This window comes from Platalea leucorodia (assembly GCF_965183815.1).
Source record: "Platalea leucorodia genome assembly, chromosome: 11".
Taxonomy (NCBI): domain Eukaryota; kingdom Metazoa; phylum Chordata; class Aves; order Pelecaniformes; family Threskiornithidae; genus Platalea; species Platalea leucorodia.
Genome location: NC_138833.1, coordinates 6,831,992 through 6,856,691, shown reverse-complemented (window position 1 = coordinate 6,856,691; position 24,700 = coordinate 6,831,992). Strand labels below are relative to the sequence as shown.

The 24,700-nt window shown below is 42.1% G+C and overlaps 1 protein-coding gene across 4 annotated transcripts in view; it reads left to right on the top strand.

Moving 5' to 3' along the window:
- Positions 1 to 23,591, top strand: part of FBXW11 (F-box and WD repeat domain containing 11) — a 78,520-nt gene extending 54,929 nt beyond the window's left edge. For all 4 annotated transcript variants that reach the window (XM_082323739.1, XM_082323738.1, XM_082323740.1 and 1 more), the window contains 8 exons: positions 10,473 to 10,610; positions 11,228 to 11,346; positions 12,359 to 12,608; positions 13,776 to 13,894; positions 14,535 to 14,645; positions 15,646 to 15,724; positions 17,413 to 17,601; positions 21,129 to 23,591. In XM_082323739.1, coding sequence (XP_082179865.1) covers positions 10,473 to 10,610; positions 11,228 to 11,346; positions 12,359 to 12,608; positions 13,776 to 13,894; positions 14,535 to 14,645; positions 15,646 to 15,724; positions 17,413 to 17,574 — 978 coding nt within the window. In that variant the 3' untranslated portion in view covers positions 17,575 to 17,601; positions 21,129 to 23,591. The remainder of the gene's footprint in view (positions 1 to 10,472; positions 10,611 to 11,227; positions 11,347 to 12,358; positions 12,609 to 13,775; positions 13,895 to 14,534; positions 14,646 to 15,645; positions 15,725 to 17,412; positions 17,602 to 21,128) is intronic.
- The last annotated feature ends 1,109 nt before the right edge of the window (positions 23,592 to 24,700 follow it).

The following is a 24,700-nucleotide window of genomic DNA, read 5'->3' as shown; positions in this document are numbered from 1 at the left end:
CATTAACATAATAGTAAATATATCAAACCCTCAAATTAGGAGAAAAGTTTGCACTGCACTGCCTGAAAAGTAAGGGCTCGTGTATTCAACATGGATAGAAAATGCATCGGTGTTTGGAAGTCAAGAAACACAGTTTTATAATACTCTTTTGAACCCTAACTTTCTTACAGAGTTTCAACTCATAATCTTTTATTTTTCATTATATAATGCTCAGGTGGATGGTGTGATAAAGGTAGTATATGCAGAGTAAGGGGTTACCTCATGTCAGGCTTTGAGATGGAGCTGGAACGGTAGAACGCGCTGTATGTAAAACATGCCATGCCACTAGTACTTAAAAATATTAACGTGAGTAATGAGCGTGGGAAAAGAGTTGTCTTTTCTGTGGTGTACAAAGAGTAAACTGTAAGCTGTTGCCATAGCTTCTGCCCATTGCAAACTGCCTGGCAATCCAGCTACTTTTACATACGATTTCCGTAGTTTCTATCTAATGCTTATATCCTTAACAATCTTAAATATTACTGGGGCATATGGGAAACTCCTGTGTGCCTCAGGCTCAGACGGGGGGAGGCTAGGATAGAGAAGCAGAATTAGGGCTGTTCAGGGAAAATCTCCTGTAGTTCTGTACTTCCCATTCCATGCTTGTGTCTATAAACCTGCGAAAAACCTTTGGTTGTTAGTGGTCGTCGGTCACTTGGGGTAGAATTTAAGGTATCGGCGACTAACCTCAGCACTGTCCATGGCCCGCGGATGCTTTGGTAGAGCAGTGAAGCTGAAAGGAGCCACGACCTGTCAGCTGTGGGCTCTTCCCTCTGAACTTCACTTTAACAAAAGTAAGTGTAAGCCTCTGTTTGCCCAAATTCAGGAAACAAATGCATCTTTGTCCAGTTTTCTAGAGTGGTGAAGTCTCTCTTTGAAAACTAATGGCTACTTCCAGAATCATCACTGCTCCGTTTATACAGGCAGCACGTTTCCCACTCCTGGTTCTTTGAAATTGCTGAACTGGAGGGGGAAGGCAGAAGGACGGGGGGATTGTGCCACATCAAATTTTTCCCTGTTTACATATTTCCTTTAAGCCTTCTGAAATATTGCTGTTTTCCAGGTTTCCAACCTGGAGTGGGGTTAGTGTTTCTGCTGATAGTCAAGAGTCCAATAATTCTTCTGCTTCCAAAAGTCTATTATAATTTTTCTAATAATTCACCCTTTAAAGCACTTTGTGAAAAGTGCTTCCCAGAAGGACTGTCAAAAGAAGCTTTTAACACTGTTTAGAAATGTAGATGGTGAGTAACAATAACAACAAAACTTAGCTATAAGATTAGGAGCACTTCTTAACTTTTTCTTCCCCTTATTCTGTTTTTAACCCTAAAGTCGTGCTCTCCCTCAGTTTCATACTTTTCCCATGCCTTCATTTTTCAAAGCAATGTGCAGAAGCTCTTAAATAAGACTTTCATCTTAGCTGTGATGAAGAACTTTGTATCTCTGAATACTAAAATGTTTTTTCTTCAAATATTTGCCTGGACCTTTAATAAGATCTTTCTGTTTGTGTCAGAGGGTCAGAGTTTAGGGCGCTAGTGATGAGCCAAAGGCTACCGTATTAGCATTTATGTAATTATATAAGTATTTTTATAAGACATTTATCTTGTGTCCAAAGGACTTGATTTTTTAATACGGTAAAACATATTTGATGTAACACAAAAATCTTGTCATTCAGAATTTTACCTGTGGGGCACAAAGATTAACCAAATTCTGCTAGACTGTTTCTAATGATGAGTTACTAATTTACTGCAGCTGGTACTAAATTGGGTTGTGGGTAGAGATAAGCTCAAAGGAGAATGCGCTCTCTCCTTTGGTTTGACTGACAGAATTTGAAAAGTAATCCGAAACCTGAATTAACAATTGGAAGAAAAAATGAGGAATGATAAATAGCAAATTTGAATTCTTTCCCTTGGGCTCTGTTTGCATTTTGGGTCAAAAGTCCATGCAACCACAAAGTGTTGTTAGCTGCAAGGTAATACAAGCAATGATTTGGCAAAGTGAGGTTCCCTTGCCTCTCTGAAAATTTATTAGTGCCAATATCTGTTTATTTCATGCCAAACACATTTTAGGAACATAATGTCACTTCTGAAATCATTGGATTTGAAAATAAGAGGACATTTAGAGATCTGAAACCAAATTCTTGGAAAGAGGTGATTACTCTCCACCTCCACTGTGAAGCCAAATATTTAATTAGGTTTCATTTCACAAGAGGTGGTCCAGTAATTTTAAATGTCTCCAAGTCAGATGGTGAATTGCCAAGCTTCTTTAGGAGCTTTTTTAAAGGGAAAACCTGATTTGGGGCTTATCCTAGAAAAGTGAACCTGGGTTTGCAAGACCTTGTTTATGGAGATGATCGGGTTGGTGCGGGGTGTCCTGTGCCCGGGTGCAGTCCCAAAGCGTTGTGGGGAAGGTCAGCTGTTTTAATGGGACTGTGTTAATCGGCACGTTGCCAGGATGGGAACTTTAATACTGCTGATTCCAGAACCCCAAGTCCCTGGATTTTTTCCATATTATTTGTGAAGCTTGGCCAGCTATTCTGTTTTCCCCTCAGGATTAGCACAAGTATCTATTTCTTGTGATGAGTTGAGAAGACTTATTTCATAAATGTTCCCCTTATCTTTAGGCACATGGCAAGTGCCTTCGTCTTGTTTCCATGGACACTTAGGTCCACCTAATTAGGATGAGAATTAAAATTTGATTTTGCTGAAGATGTTAGGAAAATGTAGTGCCAGGCCATCAGATAAATACCATGTGTTCTTACGAATTTTGAAAAAGTTCAGGTTTTAGGACTGGAACCGAAATTTTAAAGCCTTGGGAAAATTTGAAAAGGGGAAGAAGTCAGCTCTCCCCCTAAGTCACTGCCAGCATTGGGAGATCTTTGTTGATGAAAGTTGCAGTGTATAATTTCTGAGGGAAATGGGTTTGTTTAGTACTGTTCTAATTATGATGCTGGAGAAATTTTATGTGCGTGTGTGGGGAGAATCTGGTCAGCGTTATATGCCTAGAATTTATTTCAGCCAGCCTTTGAAATCTGTACTCCGCAAGCTCTTTCCAAAAGGCATTTCTTAAAAATGAAACTGGCCAAGGAAAGGAGAGGCTTTTGAGCGGCAGGGACAAAGTTCTTGTGGTGCACGGCACAGGTTTCGGCTCTCACGTCTGAACAGGGCAGAAGACTCCTCTTTCAGGTGCCCCTAGCATGGGATGCATCCTTGACTTGGCTTTTTGTGTTCAATTTGCCCACATCACACCTACTTTTTGCACAAACAAGCAGAAAAGGCTGCCGTTTTTCTTCTGCAGATTTGAAAGAGGGATTCATTGTTCCTGTTTGAGTACTTCGAATGCCCCTATGTTCTGATAGGGCCTGATAAGTACCTGTTTAAATATAACTTTGTATTTTTATGGTGTTACGCATAAACTTAGTTATTGTTTCCAACGGAACCTAAAAGGTGCAATAATTTTGTTTTTCAGCAGCGTTGTTCTTTGTCAGGTGTTGTGGATAGTCCAGATGCATGTGTCGTTGAAGTGCCTCTGAGGACCTCTCTCTGTTTTCATTGCTGTTAGCTTGTATTTTTAAGATTTCCTCTCCAGATAGCAGTACTTCTCCTCTATCGCTTCGGTGTAAGCAGGAGTCCATTTAAAGTTGGTATATTTTGATGTTGCCTCTGTAACCGGAAAGCTTGACGTTTTACTGTCTCTTAAGTGTGTTAGACCTAGTGGATGGAAGCTGGTGGAAATGGGGAACCTTTAAGAGAAAACCAGCGGGACCCATCCATGGGTGTTACTGCGATCATTGCAGCTGCAGAGATGACAAAGGTTTTCTTCATCAGATGCTGCCCTTAGATCTCTTCTGGGATCTCGTGCTTCGTGGCTGTGTTTGCAGAGGTGCTTGATAGAGAAGACAGACCTTTCAGCTAAGAGGGGCTGCTCTGTTCATCTGCATCCTCCTGTTACAGGTTCTCCTGAGCAGGAGTTGAGAGGATTCTTCACTCCCTCCCTGGGGAAACAGAACAACTGTACCGGTCAGATCAAAGATCTAGCACAGCATCCTGGCTCTTGACAGCCCCAGTAACAGATGCATGGGGCAGAGCCCGGGGACATGATGCAGCCAGACGTCATTTACGTGGGAGTAATCAAAGTCTCTCATTTCCTGCCTCATTTTCTGTCTCCCTCAACAAATCAGTCACTACCACCATCTTGGGCAGCAAGATGAATTGCTGTTCTTTAGGTCTGAAACGTCAGTTTATGTTGCCTTTTTTTATCTGACTTGCCTAAGCTCTCCCTGGTGTATAACACCATTTTGACACTTAGAGAACATGCTGTCCTTTCTTCGTGCCTGGTGAAACGGTCAGTATTACACTGTCAGCTTTCTCCCAAAGTGGTTTCCTATATTCCTTGTGTGTCAGTGGCCTGCATATTCCACTGTCCAGATTTACCTCGCTCGGCATCATAAGGTTGATCTGTTCTTTTTAAATGTGGCTTTAAAAAAGGTTCAGCAAAGCTGCAGCGAGTCTCAGGAATAGTTTTACTTGGTGGGCCTTTTTGAGCAGCTGCATACATATTGGATCAATCACATGCAGAAAGAGACAACACTTCATCAATTTATATTGTCCACGTTTGGATCTTGTCTAAGCAGCTGTAAACATTAGGAACTTAATTTTTAGGTCTTAAATTCTGCCAAAAAATCATGATTTAATTGTAACACTTGCTAGGAAAAGCTTCCCATTGCTTTTCCTCTAGAGTTGTTTAGATTTTTGGACTTCAGTGTTTACAGCTTTTCTTCTGGTCTTGGAGTTCATACTAAAAGTGATATTTTACCCCAAACTCACCTGAAAGACCATGTAGTGTTCAGCCATGGAGTGGCTCTCAGTACTACGCTCCTCGCTTTTTGGCCTTGCTTTAATTTCAGACTGTTCTTCAAAACATAGCCTGAGTATCCTGTGATTTTTATAAATCAAGCCAGAATCCCACTTTTTAGTTACTGGAAGTCCCCGTCCCCGTTTATTTTTTGTGAAAGTGGGCCTTTCTGCTTTTATTAAACAAATGCACACTGAACTTTAAATATATACATGCATATGTATAAAAATAAGTGTATGTTATATGTTAGTGGGGTATAGTGGATCCCTATTTCTCTATTTGTTAGTCTTGCTTCTGTGATTGTTCATGAAGGTGGTTTTTATTCTTACTTGCCTCTTCTGTTTGTGTGAAATGAGGTAAATACAAAAAAAATCAGTTGATCGCTGTTTTGAATTAATCTTTGCTCAGGTTTACTTCCTTGCATTTGTTTACTATGTTACTGTTTACTACCTCTTCCCATGTAGCATGGCAGCAATTTCTTCCATGTAACTTCTTTTTTTCTTCTGGACTTTCTCTTAGCTTTAATTGTGAATAATCTAAAATGTGAAGAATTCTTGGTAGTGGAAGGCACGAATTCTTTTGCTGAGCAGTAGTGCCTACATTTTCAGATCAGTAGTGTATAAACTTTAACTTAAGCACTAAATATTTCTCATTTGAGGGACGCAGTCTCATGCAGCTCCCAGTTGTACAGCTGCTGCCTCCTATGTTTCAAAGCCTCTTGAGAGTAAAATCCAAATCTAGTCACTCTTCTGAATCCTGTAGTGTAGCACAAATCATGTTGATTCATCTTTTTCATGGAATAGAATAAGAGAATTAATAGGGAAAGGCAATATGCTTAATGGTAAAAGTAGGATAATAAGTGGCAAGATGTGGTGGTGGATGGTTTGTGGCACTTGGTGTTCTCTCTTCTAACAGCAGTGCCAGTTCAAGATGTTGGTACGTTAGGATGGACATCTGTATACCCTGCTGCTTTCTTCCAAAGATACGTTTACTGGCTCAGGTGACAATATGCTTAAGTCTTAGTGAATGTGTAATTAGGTATATCATGCCTTCAGCCAAAACTCGTCAGCTCCTCCGTTGAGATGTAAGCTCTGTAGCGCTTTCTGACCACATAATTTTCTTGTTCATCACTTCCATTATGCAGCTGGTCTGAGGAGGAGGTGTTTTATGAAGGGGATGTTGGATACAGTGCAAGTACTTTTTCTGCCATGCTGCTTTGGCACAGGGTTTTCGTTGCTGTTCATGTACAGTATCCGCCCCAGTGCTGATCCAGTTCCTGTGGTCTTTGAGTTTTTAGCTGTCTTTGCTGCTACATGCCTACCACCAGCACTTCAGTCCTTTGCAGTGGTTTTTAGAAGTGATGACACTCACAAGAAAGATGGTGATGCCCTTTACTTGCAGGGTTTTTATCCCTCTGGGGGCTGCTTTGGAAGGAGGCTTTGCTGCTGGCACATTTTGTCATCCGTTGCTGTGAGGCAGTCATGCCTGTGTGGTCAGAAATCTTGTGGTTTATGCTGTCATGGTAATGACAGGACAGCTAGCTCTCTGCAGATTCTTCTTGAGGACCAGTTCAAGCCTTCTAGGTAATAAGCATCACGTAGCCTTTCTTCTTCAGGCTGATACAGAGACTACAGAAGCTCTTTGACCCTCACTGTCTAACAGCAGCTTGGAGACCCAACAGTGAATTCCAGACTCAAGCCAGGATCTAGGGAATCAGTATCCTTCTTCAAGAGCTTGATGCTTCCCCGCCCCCCAATGGTTGTAGCATCTTCAGAGAGTCTGAGAGAGGAAAGACCCCAGAGATGCAGGGATCCTGGTGCCATGGCCAAGCTGTCATTTTGTCTTTGCTTATCAAACCCTCTTACCTTCACAATGAACGAAATATTAAGCCCTCTCCACCTCAGTGACATAAGTTCATTTGCTTTTGCCTTTCCTCTGCCAGAGTCAGGAAGGATTTTCTTTCTTCTCTTAGAAGAAAGCACACGAAGAACAAGGGTTCGTATTTTAACTGTCCCTGGTGTACGTGCCTCATGCTTCAGGAGAAATCCCTATGTATGTAACAAACATGTAGGTTCCTTTTTCTTTTTTCTACACCATTTGTCCTGCAGGAGAATTGTGTATTCGGAGGGAACAGAAACTTCTTGGTTTATGGGATTAAGATAAACCCACTTACTCTGCAATAACATTCACAAGGATAAAAATGCAATTTTTAGCCAAGGAACTGAACACAGTGTACGTTATCGAACGGGGAAAAAACTCTGTTCCTAGGAGATTATCCTTAACACTTCCAATGTATAGTAAATGTTCCAACTGTTAATCCACATGAATTGCACTTTTTTTTACTGTGCATCTTTGTACCAGTGAACTGGCATGGTCAAGGCTTGGCTATACCTCTGCATCTTGGGCTATTTTCTATGTGTACTTTTTTCTCTAAATGCCTTTTTTTATCCATTTATGCATGTCTTCAGCTGCCAAATGGCTCTCCTGCTGTGGCAGATGCTTTGGCTTCGTACTCCATCTTTATCCTTGTATGTCCAGATTTTGTTGGTTGTACAGCCTTTGTCAGCTACTTGCTGCTATTGCTCTAGTGAGCTCGTAGAAAAGTGTGAGAAACTTTTTTCTGTGTGTGTGAATTAAGGAGATAGTGTTCTGCAACATCTAGCTTTTAATTGTGAAAAGCAAGTTTAGAGGCAGTTATCTTGGAGATTTTGAGAGGGATCTGTAGAAAATACAGGGGTGGGTGTTGCATGTGTTAGTATTAGGTTTGGTAGCGTAAATACGCAAATAAACCATGGGTCTCTTCAGCATTGACTCCCTGATGCTTGTAACAGTCCATAAAACAGCAGTTTCTCCCTCACCCCTTGTACGTGCATGCCTACCTACTCGGCGTATACACAGTTTATTAAGATATCTCCTGGAAGGAGGTGGCAGATGAAGACTTTTACTAACTGCACTATTCAGTAACAACCAGAAATTTCCTATAGCAAGAAGCTTTAATGTGGTTGCCAGTATTGTATTAAACATGTTCTTTTTCAGAGGGTCCTCCAGGTTGCCCACCCACTCAGCCGTATTTAGTCATCTAAAATAATGTTATTTCTCTATACGTACACATCTGTTTTCACTCTATTGCCAATTGAAATGCTGCTGTATATTCTCTGTGTATTGTGGCTACTTTCCCAGCGTATTGAAAATTTACGCAGTGTAAGGGGATTTTACAAGTTCTCGAAAAACATGAAGTATTTTCCCACAGTAGCCACACCGTATAATGTCTAAATGAAATGACATCTATTCACAGAATTAAAATGTGCACCTGCATATGACTTACTGCTTTATCGTGCCTTCACATAGATATAAATAATATTTTAGTTTCTTTTATTTGAAGCCAACGTTTTCTTATGGGAAGCTTATTAAGTAGCTTCCTATAGTGAACTTGTAAGAATCAAGCCAGCTAGTGGCCTGCATGTCTGGTGAGCGTACTTTTACTGACTGCTGTTTTGTTTAGGAAACGGTTACAGGCAAAATTTCTGATTTGTGGTGTTCTTAATGTATTCTGTAGCTATCGGTAATCACTGTCGCAGGAAGCTTAAGTGCGAAAGCGCTCGCATGGCGTTGGAGCGCTCGGCAGCTAGAGTAAGCCGGCGCGTGTTATGTGCAGCTGCTTATTTCGGACCTTTCCAAGAACATTGCTTTAGGGAAACTCTCCCTTAGGCTTCTTGAATGTCTGAACATATATGGTTTCTAAAACTATTTAAATTGGGTAACTCTAGTCTGTCGTGTTTTCTCTCCTGTGTCTTCAGTGATAGTATTGCATTTTTAAATATCTTGCCTTCAGATCTGTAATTATCTTGGTTGATGCTATTAATATCTGAAATCCTCTCCTGTTTCTGAGGGTCACCTCTGTAGCAGCAAAGGAGTTAATGGGTTGCAGTTCTGCCCTCCTAGCACAGACGATAAATCCTCAGATAAAGCTTGAGAATTGCCTGTCCTTCCTCCTGAAAACCTCCATCCCATGCTGAGCAAGTAGCACAATGAGCAGTCTGCTACCTTCAAGGCAGGAGTCCGAGGCTGAACCAGCGCAGTGTCAGATTTGAACGTTTGAAGCCCAGTTCCCAGGCTGACGATCAGCAGTGCACTAGCTGGCCAGAAAAGCTGATCCCAAACTGACAGATGACTTGCTATCTTAATTTCATTAACTTCCCCACCAAATTGGAAGAGAATGAGAGGGGATGAATAACTTGTCAGCATGCTCCTCTAGAAGCATCTCTTAGTACTTACGATTTAGACAAATTCCTGTGGCACATCAGGTTTGTATTATGACTGTGTATAATTCTCTCCAGATTGCATAATGGGAGACAATTGAAGGAGCAAATGCGTGGAAAACAAAGTGGTAGGTTAGTTTTCCCTTGGAGCAGACGTGTTTTCCTAGAATTGGGACGTCATAGTAGCACTGCACTTTTGTCTTTAATAAGCGTTTCAGTTGTTTTCCACTCTTGGAGGAGCTGCAGAGGTGCCTCCTGATGCTTGGAAAGTTAGGATTTAGTTGTAAATATGCTTTTCCAAACGAAACCGACAGTCAATCAGCTTCTCCTCAGGTTTCCATGCAGTATCGGGGGGGGGGGGGGGGGGGGGGGATCCCAGGGAAATAGCTAAATAAATGGCCTGTTCTGGTGCCTATACTGGAAGACAGAAAGCATCCCAGCCTGTCTAGGTACTGCAGGTGTTGGCCTGGAGCTCTGCGCACAGATTCTCAATGATTGTTGTTACGAACTTCCTATCCAAAATCCTACCTTTCTTCGAAACCAGCATTGGTTGTCTTACAAGTAATAAAGATGATTAAAACATGGAAATCATCCTGGTTCCCCTATGAAATAGTTTGCAGCTTTTTTAAGGTGTGTTGTGTCTCTTTCCTTAAAAATATCTCTCAGAATGAAAATGTTGAGAATTGCACTTCCACAGATTTTAAGGGGGGAAAAAAGAAGTAAGGCTGGATTATTTGAAATCTTATAGGCCCTGTTCAGTTTTATTTTTATCAGGCTTTAAAGTGCTTAGAGGAGGCTTTCATATCTCAAAATCCCTTTCTAAGATGCGTAACAACAGTTAATAGGTGAAATGACTGGGTAGGGGAAGGAAAGGTCCAAGAACAACCATAACCTCCTTGTTGGACTTGGCAGTTCTGTAATGTTAGTTACTCAGGTGAGGCTGAACATGGCACCATACGAGCTCCTGGTTTAATCTTTGCTGCTTATGTCAGATGGTCGTGTAAATATGGGGGGGGACTGAAATGTTATGAAATGTATCTCTCTAATGGCTCCTTTGGAAATCTCATTAAGGTTAGTTGACCGTAATTTTCCCTACTAAACACAGCTTCTGTCATGACAAGTTATAGAAGTCCTAATTCTAATTAATTATGTTTTGTATATTTTTATTGGGGGGGGGAGGGGAGAAAAGATACATCTAAGTTTTATCTACTTCAAATTTAAGGATGATGTCTGTACAAGTGAAAAGATTGCTGTGTATGTGTTGGAGCAGTCATGCTCAAGCATGCAGCCTCGTGCCTAATTCCTGGTTGTTTCCCCTCTTGTTAGACTATAGAATCTAACTGGCGATGTGGGCGACACAATTTGCAAAGGATTCAGTGCCGCTCTGAAAACAGCAAAGGTGTCTACTGTTTACAGTACGATGATGAAAAGATTATCAGTGGCCTACGAGATAACTCCATTAAGGTAAACGCCTTTTTCAGGCTTTTCTGTAGATGTAAATGGGTAATTCTGCCCTGGAAAGGTAGCTGCTTGTGTCTCCTTGACAATTTGTCTTGTCTCGTCATGGGACACTATTTATCTGTGCAGGGTTTATGAGGATGGGATGGCTTCTGTAGCCCTGCGAAGTTCTCACCTGCACTTTGCTCTAGAAACTTTGGGGACTGCCAGCCAGGAGATTTGATACTGCTGACTACAAAGAAATGCTTGTGAAATCAGAGCTCACATAACATAGATGAGGACTGCATTCACCACTGTCCTTGGTTGTGTCTCTTGTCATTGCTAGGAGTTTGCTTTCAAGCTAATAAGTTGCTTTCATGCTAATCATCCACGGCGTTTCCTTTCGCAAAACAGGCTTTTATTTTTTTTGTGATCATTGGTTATTTCACTGTTCTGTCAAAAACTTGCATCAAGGAGACTTTCTTAAGCTAAAAGAGAGGACAGGCCTACTGTGTGGACAGGGTAACTGCCCATGGACTCTTCCTGCTACCTCCAGTTTTCTTCCTTCCTTCTCTGTTGTGGCACTATTCGAGTCTTGCCTCCGTGTTCTTGGTAAGCCAATTTATACTTCTTATTTTTAACAGATTTGGGACAAAACAAGCTTGGAATGTTTGAAAGTATTAACAGGACATACCGGCTCAGTTCTTTGTCTGCAGTATGATGAAAGAGTCATTGTAACTGGATCTTCAGATTCTACAGTGAGGTGAGCGTTAAGTTTTTGCACTGGGCATATTTACAATAATCTGCAAATATCAGAAAACATCATTAATATGAATGTGATATGTTATCACATTCAAGATATTCACACTTGGCAAAGCAACACATTTAGTAAATGTTTTTCCAAACCTCAGTCTCATTTTTTTGGGGTTAAGAATTTTGAAGGAATGTGACCTGTATGATTCAAGGCATATCCTGAAGTTGTAGAATGGCTGACGGCCAACTATACGATAATTTCCTCATTTAGGGTTTCTTGTACTGCCTTCTGACATCTCTTAATTATGACTATGAGTGAAAGGGTAGTTGGTATATATGGAGCCCTTATCTGACGGCGATTTTAATGTTACTGTGTTTAACTTGTATGAATTCAGTGGTCAGTAGATGTCCAACAAAGATGCTCAGATACAGTTCAGTGGAAGGGCCTTGTCTCCTTTTGGTGTCTTGCATTGGTATACCAATGTCAATCTCCATAAAACTTTTGAAAAAATTAAGAGCTGATCTTAACACCCTTCAGGTAGTATAAATTAAGTAGTGATTTTTCACTTCGTGTAAGCTAGTAGGTAGCCCTGCAGGGTGCTACATCCCAGTTGCCACTGGCGTGTGCTAAATCTGAATGAATGGTGTAAAACTGGAAAAATCACATTGGATAGTATTTGTTTTGGTCTGTTCCATCAATTTATATGTCATACAGGTTTTAGTCATCCTGGAAGAGTTCTAGAATTGTGGTCATTGTTAAGCAACCCTTTCTCTTAGCAGTGGTCCCGGCTTGGGCATTTCCTGGCCTAATTGTTTGTTGCTGTTAATTGTTGCTCATGGGTCTGAGACATGAACTAGGATACTTCTCCCGCTGCTGTCTTCCTGCCTTCCCCAAGCCCTATGAGGTGTTAAGCAACCAGAGAGCTCTCCATTAGAGAGAGCAGCAGACGTGTGCATGTTTACGTTTTATACCATGCATAGCCATCATCCTTCATTTGGAATAAAACTCTTTTCTTTTGCAGAGTTTGGGATGTAAATACAGGTGAAGTTCTGAACACGTTGATTCATCACAACGAGGCAGTGCTTCATTTGAGGTTCAGTAACGGCTTAATGGTGACATGCTCAAAGGACAGATCAATTGCTGTTTGGGATATGGCATCACCTACTGACATCACCCTGCGCCGTGTCTTAGTTGGCCATCGTGCTGCCGTTAACGTGGTAGACTTCGATGACAAGTATATTGTGTCAGCGTCAGGTGACAGGACCATTAAAGTAAGTTGGCAGAGCTCTGATCTAGGTCTGCATGCCTACCAAGTCAGAATAGCATCTGAGTGTTATTCCACTCTGAATAGCCAAGGTGCTCTTAAGCAGTTCTGTGCCTTTTTCTTTACCGTTTGGTGAGCTGCTTCCTCTTGCTGGCTGTTAATGTCTTTATGTGTATAACTAGGCTCGTAACGTTTTTGTGGCTTCTGTCATACAATTGCAAAAAAGTAAAGCCCGCTTGCTGTTTGAACTGTAGTCTCAAGATGGGTTTGTTTGTTAAATGTGGCACATTTTGTGCCTTTTTCCAAGCGGTACTTTTTATTTCAATTGGCAGTCCTGTTCCAGACGTGAAATTTATCAGCAGTTGCCTTTCCTCACCACGCCCTCCCAGCAGCTCAACCAGACTTTGCCATGTTTGAAGAATTGAGGCTGTATTTGAAGACTATTACATACCAGAAGATTTGAGTTACCCAGAGTGTATTAATATAACAAAGGCGTTTCCACTCTTCCCTCTCTAGAACCAGAGCTACCTTAGACTGTGCCAAGAAGCTCTTGGCAGTTTAATGTCCAAATATCTGCCAAAGATCCTGCTGCGCTCTGTGTTGGAAAATGAGCCACTGGATGCTCTACGTTACAACTTCAATTACAGTTCATTAAAAATGGGCAAAGTTGATTGAATCATTTAATGTTAAGAAAGAAGCAGCCACAAAACTTTATAGACCACGGGTTTGGCCTTCTCTTACTAGTAGATTGCTAGCAATGTCTTTGGTAAAAAAATGTGGGGGTTTTGCATATGGGATAACTTCCAGTTTTAAAAATTATTACTAACTTATCAAGATTCACGTGTAATCAAGTTTTTTAAATCGTTGGGGGCAGTCTCTACCACTTGAAAATATTTTATACAACCCCACACATGCTTTTCTCATTGACTCGATGTGCAATAGCAATGCCCGTGGCTCTTGTCACTGCTAGGTCCCCATAGCACCAGTCTTCCATTAATGCCAGGTTTTGCCTGGTCTTTGCCCATAAAAATACTATGTGAGTTTTCATTCCCACTGTCCATCCAAGGTCAGCCGCAGACCTCTTCTGTTTATGAATTCGTAATGGCTTCTGGTAAAATTCAAAAACCTTGTTTGGGCATAATTCTGAGAGGAGCGTTTATCCCCTGTTTTGCAGGTCTGGAGTACAAGTACGTGCGAGTTCGTTCGTACTCTAAATGGGCACAAGCGTGGCATTGCATGCCTCCAGTACAGGGATCGACTAGTTGTCAGTGGATCTTCAGACAATACCATTAGGTGGGTGCCCACGAGCTGCTATCGGTATGTAACAGTGTACATTTGCACGTGTGAAAGTAGGATTTCCCCTGACCTTTGATGCTGTCCTGCACTGCTGCATGTGCAAAACATCCTTGGTATGTCTTGCTATTGGAGCAGATGATGTATGAATGAAACTTAACTCAGTGTGAGAGTAAACATATCACATCCCTGCGAAAAAGTGGGACACTGAGGTTTATGCCAAAGGTAAACAAAACTTCTTGTCTATTGCTATAGTTTATCACCTTGTCTTCTGCTTGGAGAGATGAGGAAGATGTTGGTCACTCGTTTTCTTAATTGCTTTCTGAACTTCTAATCATTGGTTTATGCAGAACAGAAAAAAGTGTATTAAAGTTTCCCAAGATAACTTAACACGTATCCAACCTTTACTTGTATGTAATTTTGAATGGCTGAATTAATTTTGATATCCTGTAGCTGCAATACAAACTTATCTCTGAATTGCATGCAAGGAACATCTCATGGTTCTCACGCCTTTTTAAGCCAATTACATGGTATCTCCCATAGAAAACCATTCAGTAGCATGCTTAAATCACTGCATGTGAGGCTAAGGGACAGTGCTGAACCTGAAGTACTCAAAGACTTTCTCCTCTGTTCTCTTAAGGCTATGGGACATTGAATGCGGTGCCTGTTTAAGAGTATTAGAAGGCCATGAAGAACTGGTTCGATGCATTAGGTTTGACAATAAGAGGATTGTTAGTGGAGCCTACGATGGGTATGTTTTTGAAAGCAATTTCAAAAAACTTTGCCTTTCTTAACAAAGCATCTTCTGAAAGCCACTGAGCCTCGTGTTCCCTTGTGTAAGGGTTCTCTTCTGATTTGACTAATGGATCAATATTTACTGAGTGGCTTCTGCTTGAGCATTTCAATGCAGCAGGCAGCAGTTTTAAGTAGCCAAGAAGCTGCTTTTCTGGTGCTCTTTAGCACACTCCTAAATTGTGCTGTCACTCAAGTTTGACTTCCTGTAGAAAGTAAACTTTTGTTTGGCTGAAGTGACATTCCTTTGTTTCTTCCCTCAGGAATTGCTCCTTGCCCAGTCCTGTGTGCTCAGAGTAGTTTAGCCTTTCTATTTTTATAAGACATCAGCACTGAAAATGTTTATTCTGAGCCTAAATATATCTTGTGGGGCTCTCAGTAGTCTTTAGCGACCACTTCTGTTGAGTTGAGGGCAGGAGCCCCCCACTCTTAGCGCTTCTGACTTGCTCAGTATTTTCAGTGTGTAGTGGATTCGGGACAGCTAACATCCGTGTCCAGTTTCTCCATTTCTTTCTCTGCCTGATTTATACTTCAAGTGAACAGTAGAGTTACTGAAAACAGTTCTTGAAATGTGTTTGTCTCTAGCCTTTTATTTGGTGTCTCACTGGGGTTGGCAGTCCCAGATGGAGCTTTGCACCTCATCAGGAGTGCTGTGAGCTTTCGAGATCTGCAGTTCCAAAATGCCTTGTGCATTCATAGTCAATTTGTCTTTCATGTAACCAACCCACTTGTCCATCACAGACATCAACTGTATTTGGTGCTAAAAAGAAATACAGAACTATGTGTTTTACAAGATTTAGTGTTAGTATTTTAGTGAAGATAGATTCTAACATTTTGCTTGATCCTGATAAACTAGCTGTAGGGAAAATCTGGCATACTTTCCATTGCTTTAGGTGTTTCTTCTATGCTTTATACTTGAAACAATGCTCTCATAATGACCTTCTTATTTTACTTTATAGCAAAATTAAAGTTTGGGACTTGCAAGCTGCTCTTGACCCTCGTGCCCCAGCAAGTACATTATGCTTGCGTACGTTAGTGGTATGTAAAATGAATTCATTTTGGGTTATCTGAAATCTTTTATTTGTAACTGAGGGGCGTTTTATTACATTATAGTGGGATAGGTGAAAATTTCAGGATGTTCTATAAAGCCTAGGCTGCTGCTTATTTTAAGAATAAAGAAAAAGTTATATATTGTTGTATCCTGAATGATTTGGATCTGAGCTTAAAAGACAGATCAAATTTTTCTAGTTTGAGATTCTCGGATAATCTTAAAAAAAAAAAGCAAACGTCCTTTAAATACCTCTGGGATGGGGACTCAACCCCTTCCCTGGGCAGCCTGTGCCAGGGCCTGGCAGCCCTTTCAATGAAGAAGTTTTTCCTAATATTCAGCCTAAACCTGCCCTGGCACAGCTTGAGGCCGTTCCCTCTCGTCCCATCGCTTGTTCCTGGGGAGCAGAGACCGACCCCCCCGGCTCCAGCCTCCTTTCAGGCAGTTGCAGAGAGTGATGAGGGCTCCCCTCAGCCTCCTCTTCTCCAGGCTGAGCCCCCCCAGCCCCCCCAGCCGCTCCTCCCCAGCCTTGTGCTCCAGCCCCTGCCCCAGCCTCGCTGCCCTGCTCTGGCCACGCTCCAGCCCCTCCATGGCCGCCTTGGGGTGCGGGGCCCAGTGCTGAGCACAGCATTCGAGGTGCGGCCTCACCAGTGCCCAGTGCAGGGGCACCATCACCTCCCTGCTCCTGCTGGCCACACTATTCCTGATACAAGCCAGGATGCCATGGGCCCTCTTGGCCACCTGGGCACACTGCTGGCTCATGTTCAGGCGGCTGTCAACCAACACCCCCAGGTCCTTTTCCGCCAGGCAGCTCTCCAGCCACTCCTCCCCCTGCCTGTAGCGTTGCATGGGGTAAATGCTTCTAGTTTTTCTTTCTTTTAAGTAGTCTTTGCATAGAGATGAGATTTAACTATTCTTTTATTCCATATGAATGCAGTGTATTTAGGTTTACTGAAAAAGTTGATTCTTTCCATTCTGCATGTATACTGTAGCTCAGGTTATAGTTTGGAGATCAGTCTGACAGCTTCGGTTAGTTCTCTAATAAAAGTAGTGTACTCCTTTTAAATTTATTAAAAATGGATAAGCAGGATGAAGAGGAGAACCTTTTCCGGGCCTCTTGGTGCCATTTTGAGATTTCTTGAAAGAGCTGACGGAGCATGTACTCCTCCACCTCCCTTCCTTATGGCAGTGCTTGAACAAAGTCTGTCTTGACTAGTAAGCGAGCCATAATGATCCTTTCAGCAGCATGTCCTGGAGGAAGCTGTGATGTGGTGTATTAGGGCTACACGAAAAGGGAGTTAGCAGCAGCGTTGAATGCAAATGTTATGTGAGAGAAGGAGCCCTGGCAGATTGTCAGTGCCAGCCAATCTTCTAAATTGCTGCTGCTTGATTGATAGGCTGCTTTTGTCTTTAATAATCTCAGCCTCTATGGCTGGCCCCTCCGGGAGAGGCTCAGGGTTTACAAGCACTGGATTTGGAAGCCATGTGTTTTGGTGAAAAAACCTTACATATGAAACCAGCTTTTCTTAAACTTGAGTGTAATTATAACCAAGGATTTCTTAACCCGCACACCAGAGTCTGAATACACCGTTCTGTGTCCAGCTACGCGTGTGAGTACAAAGCTAGTGAAATGTTATCCTCTTCTTGCCTCGCTAAGCTGATTTTGTGTTGCTTGCAGGAACATTCAGGACGTGTCTTTAGACTCCAGTTTGATGAATTTCAGATCATTAGTAGTTCCCATGATGATACAATTCTGATTTGGGATTTCTTAAATGTGCCACCCAGTGCCCAGAATGAGACCCGTTCTCCATCTAGAACATACACTTACATCTCCAGATAACAGTCTGCACTTTACTACCCTCAGAAGGTAAGTCTCTGGCTTTTTATTGGATGTATTATAAATATCTGAAAACATCTCTCTGCCTGCAGGTTGGCTTAGTCAAAACAACAAGCTGATGTTTTCCTTAAGAAAATAAAACCTATTTATGCCACTTCTTTCAGTATTTAGCATTTGTATGGTCATGCTTCAGCTTATAAAACTTGCCACGTCATGTTGTCTTATCCCCTTCTATAATCCCTCCTGCTTATAATTGGGTACTTGAGGTATTTTATGGAAAGTTATTACATATTCACAACATTCTTGGAAATGGAGAAGACTTGGTGTATTGCACAAGTATTCCAAATATCCTGTGAAATCAGAGCTGTTAAGAGTTCTTGATGCATCTGCTCACTACGGGAATCTTTATAATGAGCATTGTAATGCATCTCTAGTAAACTAAATGTATATATGATCTTTGGACAAATGCTCATCAGAAATGAGCAATTCTGAGATAACCACAAATACTAAAAACTAAAGATTACACTAGGTGTTAGGCAGCATGACAACTCAGAGCTGTCAGAAACTGTGCACATGAACTTTGCCTACTTTGTTTCCGTTTTTCTGCAAGTCAGCTTCGTTCAGTTCTTGAAGCACGGTGGGCAAAAGCTCCGCTCTAGATCTGTCTGTTAGAACAGAGGATTCTTTTCCTTACGTCATCTATGTTGCTGCCAACGGTTGCACTTCAGACTATAAATAGCTGTGATGCTGGGACTTGGAAACACAGAAATTGCCTCACCAAAGCAGAGCAGTCGCCCCTTTCTCCAGTGCCCCGTCTCTGCCAGTGCTGAGACTTGGTGCTTCCAAGGAAGTGGAGACACCGCAGCAAGAGGAGTTGGGAATAACATTGCCCCAACAGGAAGGATTTATTTTACTTGAAGTAGATAATTAGTAGTTTGCTTAAACGTTGTGGGAAAAGCTTTTCCTGTCTTGTAAGCATGGATTTTCATTGTCTATCTGTATATATTTATCCCTGCTGTGGCAATGAGTTCCTCAGATTTTTCCACTCCTCCTGTAGGATCTCTGCTTCTGGCTAGGAAATACCTTCCCTTGTGAAGACGACACACTTTGCTTCTTTGAGATGCTGGTTCTTAAAAATTAGTTTTCTTTCACCTGTAAGCATTCCTCAGGAAAGTGTTGGCTGCCTTTCCTACTAACTGAACTCTTACTCATTTTAAAAAAAGCCAGGATAACGTCCTCTCTGGATATGGCACGTGGATCTGTTGGCTCATTACGTTTCAGAGGGTCAAAGCAAAAAGCTGACCATTGCTAGGCTGAGTTGCCTGTCTTTCTAAACCTGTAATTACTTAATATAATTAGGCCTATGATTAAGGAAGAAGTCTTACACTATGATGATGAGCTAGTGTGCAGAATCAGCAGTTAATGGAACTTTCCCTTAAAACCACATTTTAAGAGCACTGCTGCAAGGGTAGTTCAGTAAAACTCATGGGCTTCCTTATCCTGCCTGCAGTAGGACAACAGAAGTCTGAAAAGGCCAAACTGCTAAACTTAATGTTTGTGCGGGGTAGGAAGTGGCTACAGACCCAACGTTCTGGGAGGTAAATCCTGAAACTACCCAAAGAGCCAGGCCCTCCAGCACTGCTTACCTGTGGCCTCCGCTTCCAAGTGGTTTTGTTTGATCCAGGATGACATACTTGGGTCCCTGTTGTGGAAAGCTCGGTGCTGTCACTGATGGTAACATCCTTGGGGACTTTGTCCTGCTCCTTTTAAGACAGAGATAGTGCCATTGGCTTCTCTGCCACCTGGGGTCCATACCTAGGTGAACTTCTGCTGTGCAAACTCCAGGGCTTGTTGAAGTTGAATGGTTTTCTCTCTCTATGGAAAACTTTTTTTCTCCTTTCTGAATAATTTTTTGGTTTTTTTTCCCTTGCCTTTTCAGGCATATAGGATAGACAGGAACAATCTCTGTCTATCTTCCAGTTCATACACCAGTACTTTATTCCGTTAACTTATAAGATAGTTTGAGATTGACAAATTTTTTTTCTTGTTTTGTTTTTAAAAAAAAATTACAGAAGTATATTTGCAAGCTTCTTTTATTAGTTTTGATTCATGGAAAAGCATGTCTTAAGCACAAAAGAGTTGAATAAAATTTATATCAATTCACTTGACCAGCAATATGCTGGTGTCTTCCTTTCCTCTCTTGCCACATGTGGCCCGCAAGGCCCACTGTCACTGAGATTTGTCAGTGAAATACGAAGTGCCTTTGGCAGCGTGTTCTTCCCTTCAAATTCTGCACGCTTGACAGTTTTGCACAGCTTGTGTCTTACTTGTCCCATGACGCACAACTGAAACCACGCAGACCTCCATATCCTGGGAGTTGTTGGTGTTGGTAATGACAGTCCCTTAATAATTATTTCCTGTATAGGAGAGATGCTGTGATGTCGCTTTTTGACAGGTTTGTCTGACTTCAGAATCCAAAAAACGTAAATCTACATAAAATTATGGTCAAACAGCTAATATTTCATTATGACATTTAATGAAATAGTTTTATATGCTTTCAAACATCATAGCTTTCTGAATTTTGAAGCAGCCCTGTACACTTTTTTTACAAGGCCTGCAATGTTATGTCTCTTCAAAGCGGATCATTTTTGACAGTCCTGGCAGTTAGCTGCGAGAGTTTTATTGCTTTCTGTTGAATTCCTGTTGTTTATTGTAACATGATAAAAATTGTTACCATATGATAGCCTAATATTCTTATATTAAGCGCTAGGCCTTGGGCTGGGGGAAGGGAAGTCAAGGGGAAGTGCCTAAAGATGTTTTAACCTTTCATGGGAATTTCATATCAGAAGAGGGTAGTTCTCCATAGTCCATAAAAATGATTTTGCGAAGTGGCAGGTAAAATCAAAGTTCAGATTTAATTACACTAGGAATTTGCACTGGCTCCAAGCTAATAATGGAGTCACATGGCTGCAAAAGGTAACCGAAATATAAAATTACTCGAGTTTTTTGTCTGTTTTCTTAAAAACCCATGTATTAAAGCAACTGAACTTTGTATCCTGTGCAAAGCTTGCTCCTCTGCAGTGTGGAGAAGAACGGAAAATTTTCTCACAGTTGTATGTAGGTCGCTGTTTCAGCAAATGGTGTTCAGCACTTAGCGAGGCCGGCTGGTGGCTCACCTCTTAGTCCCCAAGAGGGTTTTTGGTTCCTACTACCTGTAAGAAAACCGCCAAGCTCTAGGTGACCCCCCAGGGACCAGTGCCATTGAGAACCTCGCTCTTACTTCAGCTGAGTTCAGAGCATGTTCTACATGGACGACAGTGTCCTGTGGAGGTGCATCTCTCCTCGAAGGAAGGACTTGTAGCACGGAGGGCAGTGTTTAACAGCGAGCACCCCCGTAACGCGTCGCCTAAGTGTTGCGCTCCTCGCAGGTATTTTGCCCTTTTAGTTTCAGCCTGGAGTGCAAAGATGGGGTGAGCCTAACCTCCTCCAGATGTCTGCAAATGTTGCTTTTTGATTTGTACCTTCCGTCAGCTGAGCTTGTCTTTTGTCTTTTTCAGGGTTTCACAGTCTTGAACTACTGGATTTTTGGCTACTACATGCCTGAAGATGTTGATTGACAGCTAAAGTCAGAATTGGTTCTAGATGCTGTGTAGATGCAAAGCAGCACAATTCTATATCTAAATTTCTTAATCTTTCCTGCTCTCAGTGGTCGTCTTTGAATTTACTACAAATTCACTGACTTCGAGTAGATGAATTTCAGAAGCCTATCCTTCCCTGCAATGAGAAATCCAAAGCTTCACATGTAAATTGTCCGTAGAAACTGAACTCTGATGGCTTGTTTTTCAGAAATAAATCAGAAGTCAAGAAAGGACTTGGCCTAATTTATATTGCTTTGCACTTTTGTCTGACTTTAAAGAAAAAACATTCTCCAATGAAATTTGGGTGCCAAACACATACCCAGAATGTACAGAGCTTTGCTTTCAAAGTCACCATTGTCCTTTAGACTTTACTCTCATGACAGATTCAGAGCCTGTTTTGTTTGATAGGAGTGTACGCTGGACTCTCAGAAATATTTCTGAATTGTTCAGTAATATTTTTGGATTACAGTTTACTTGTTTCTGCACCAATAATTTCTTTTAAATTAAAGATTACCTGTAATTCAGGCTAGGTTATCTAAACTAGTTGTATAGCACTGTCTTTTTCCTTTTAACTGTGCTCTGTACTACAGCCGTCCTGCGCTTCCTAATGTTTGGTATACTAAAACCTTTCCATGTGTGCTTGCCTCATTTCAAATACTGTATAAGCATGTAGATATAATGTACATAACAGCGTAACCTCCGGGTGCTAGGAGTCAGGATTTCCTGACACTACACACTAATACAAAATGTGGTAGCACTTGGCAGCAGGATGTTCTAACTACTGGCACTGTAGGGGTTAATGAGTTACCTAGACATTTTCTCTGCAAAAGGAGGTTTTCAGTATTCATTAGGATTTTTTTAATGGGAACTACATATTTTAAAATGTAATTTCTAAACTTTTTAAAAATTAAAAAAATGTTTAATTTATGTTCTGTATCTTATATTTTTGTGCCGCAGTATTTACAGATGTCTTTCTTTTAACACCAGTAGGTTCTCTCAAACGCCTGCTGATGTCCTTCTTTAGCATTAGTTTGGCTGCTCAATGGAGAAGATGCCATGGGCCAACGTTAAATTTATTTATGTTTGATTCGTAACGCCTCCTTACGGTGGAGCGGAGGTCCCTTCAAGTCAATGCTCTGGTTACCATGCTGATTACCACGCTAATTGTCGTGCTGGTTTTCTTTTCCATAGCGTCAGCTGTGACCGTGCCGTGACGTCCTGGTCATGGTTCCTCTTCGTTAGCATGCTTTTGTTAGGACGTCTCAGTAGTTTCTTCTTACGTTGTCATAGTCTCCCCTCTAATTTATGTGGTCATATAAACGCTACTGCATTTTTCTTATGTCAGAATAAGACATGGATAAATGCAAACGTGAATACTTTATCCGCATTAGCCGTGTGTGACTACGCCTGTCGGTGGCTTTTCTTTAATGCTTCCGTGGAGCTCAGCGGGAAATCCGCCCGTTTTCCTGGGGAAGATGCGTGCCGGCACAGAAATGTATTGTCATTCCTTTGATCCTTTGTACGTCCTGTATTTTTGTCCTCTGGCAGCACTTTCTTGGGTTTGCATTTTCCCCTGTTACAATCAGAAGGGTTAGGGGATGTCCGATTGCCGAGGGATCGCTCCCGCGTTACCGGCGGAATGGCCACGGTTAGACGCATCGTTTCGGAGAAAGCGTACGTCAAGGCGTTACCAAACTGTTACAGAAGCGCGACTTCAGGTTTTCTCCTCTTCACCCTTCACGTTGAGAGAGGTGTTGGGATCAGTGTTTAAGTTAAGCTCCCATTTACGTGTTACTACAACGATATTTATTTCACCGAGATGACCGAATGTGATGAAGTACAGAAGGTTAAAAACACGCGTCCATAAGATCACTTTTTGGTAAGCTTGACAGTAGTTCGTGAAAGTGTCTTACTTTACCCTTCTCATCTAATAGCTTTAATATTAAACTGTTTAAAAAGGAAAATCTGTCGCAGCCCTGAAGAAAAAGGTATTTGTTTCTGAAGAACGGAGTCCTTTTTTTAAAATGCATGTGTAAGACTTAAATTCATGTTTTTCCTTGGGAGATAATGGTATTTGAACATGCAGTCTAAACTTCTTTGTGCTTTGTGTAACATAGCAGTGGACTTTTGTGATTGGCACCCAAGGAACTCGACTCCTGGGATTAATGGTAGTGATCCTGGCTGCACTCTGGACTTTGTTTTGCTAACCATAATTGAGCAACTGTACATTACTGCTATATTAATGTTTCAAAGCACTGGGATAGTCTAATTCTAACTTGTAATTATGTTTGCCAATTATCTGTTTGGAAAGTTGGTGTATGAACAGCTTCTTGAAACTGTTAAATTGTACAGATATCGTTCATGATCTAAAGCTTTGTACTGTGGAATGTGCTTAATAAAAAAAAAAGTTTGAACTTAAGTTGTCAAATAAATGGATGAGTAACGTCGTCGAACCAAACGCCGGTATTCCGCGCTGGCGAACGCGAGCGCAGCTCCGCCAGCTGGGAGCTCGTGTTGGTGGGAGCTCCCCCTCGGGCGCTGGTGCCGGCGGTGCCGACCCGCTGGGGGCCTGTCCCGCTCGTTCGGCAGCGCCCAGCCTCGGGCTCGTGGCTACCAGGCCAAAGCGTTTCGCGTCCCGAAGGGGCCTGCAGCGGCCCAGCTGCGTGCTTTGGCGCGGGGGGTTCCCAGGTGGTTTTTACCCTTCCCTCTGTTGCAGTGCCTGCTTTGGGAGGACGCGGTGAAAAACGGAGCTGAGCTCGTTCACCCAGCTCCGAGGAGCTCAACTCCACTGCTTTGCCGCAGCGCTTCCGTGTCTCGCGCCAGCAGAAACATCACAAGACTTCATCAAGAATGCAGATAGAATTTTTAAAATATACCCATTTCCTTGGCCGCTAAAGCGATCTGCGCTCATGCCCTGAGCCCTGTGCAGGGAAAGGGTCTTCCAGTGCTAGCTGTGTCGAGACAACCCAAGAGAAAGTTTTTCTTTAGCTAACGTGCAGTGGCTAGTGAGAAAAAGTGAGCCAAAGTTCCCGTCTTTGCCCTCTATACCCTGGTCTTCTATCAGGAGTTTTATTTGTGAGTTAAGTTCGCTTTTGAACAGTTTGAGAAGTTGCTGCTGCGTGGTTAATGCGTTCCTCCGGTTCGTTTCTGAACAATCAGACCAGAAGCGATTGATCGAGCGGATCCTCTGCTGCTCCCTCGTGCCATCAGCCGCAGGCGACCGGCCAGCGTCCTGCCAAGGTCCAGCCACGAGGGCAGCGGGGGGTGAAAGTCTCCCGTTAAATCATCGTGCTTCAGCCTCTCCGCAGCGCTTGAGCCGACTCCGTACGCCGACCGTGGGGCTCGCCAGCTCTTCCAAGGGTTGTGTTTGGTAAGGTGTATGTGGGAAGCACCACCCTGAAATGTTTTTAAAGGTGCTATGAACTCTGTGCTAAGAACACGAGCAAAGTTCTGGTTAGTATTGGCAGATTCGGTCTTCAAAATGTCTCTCT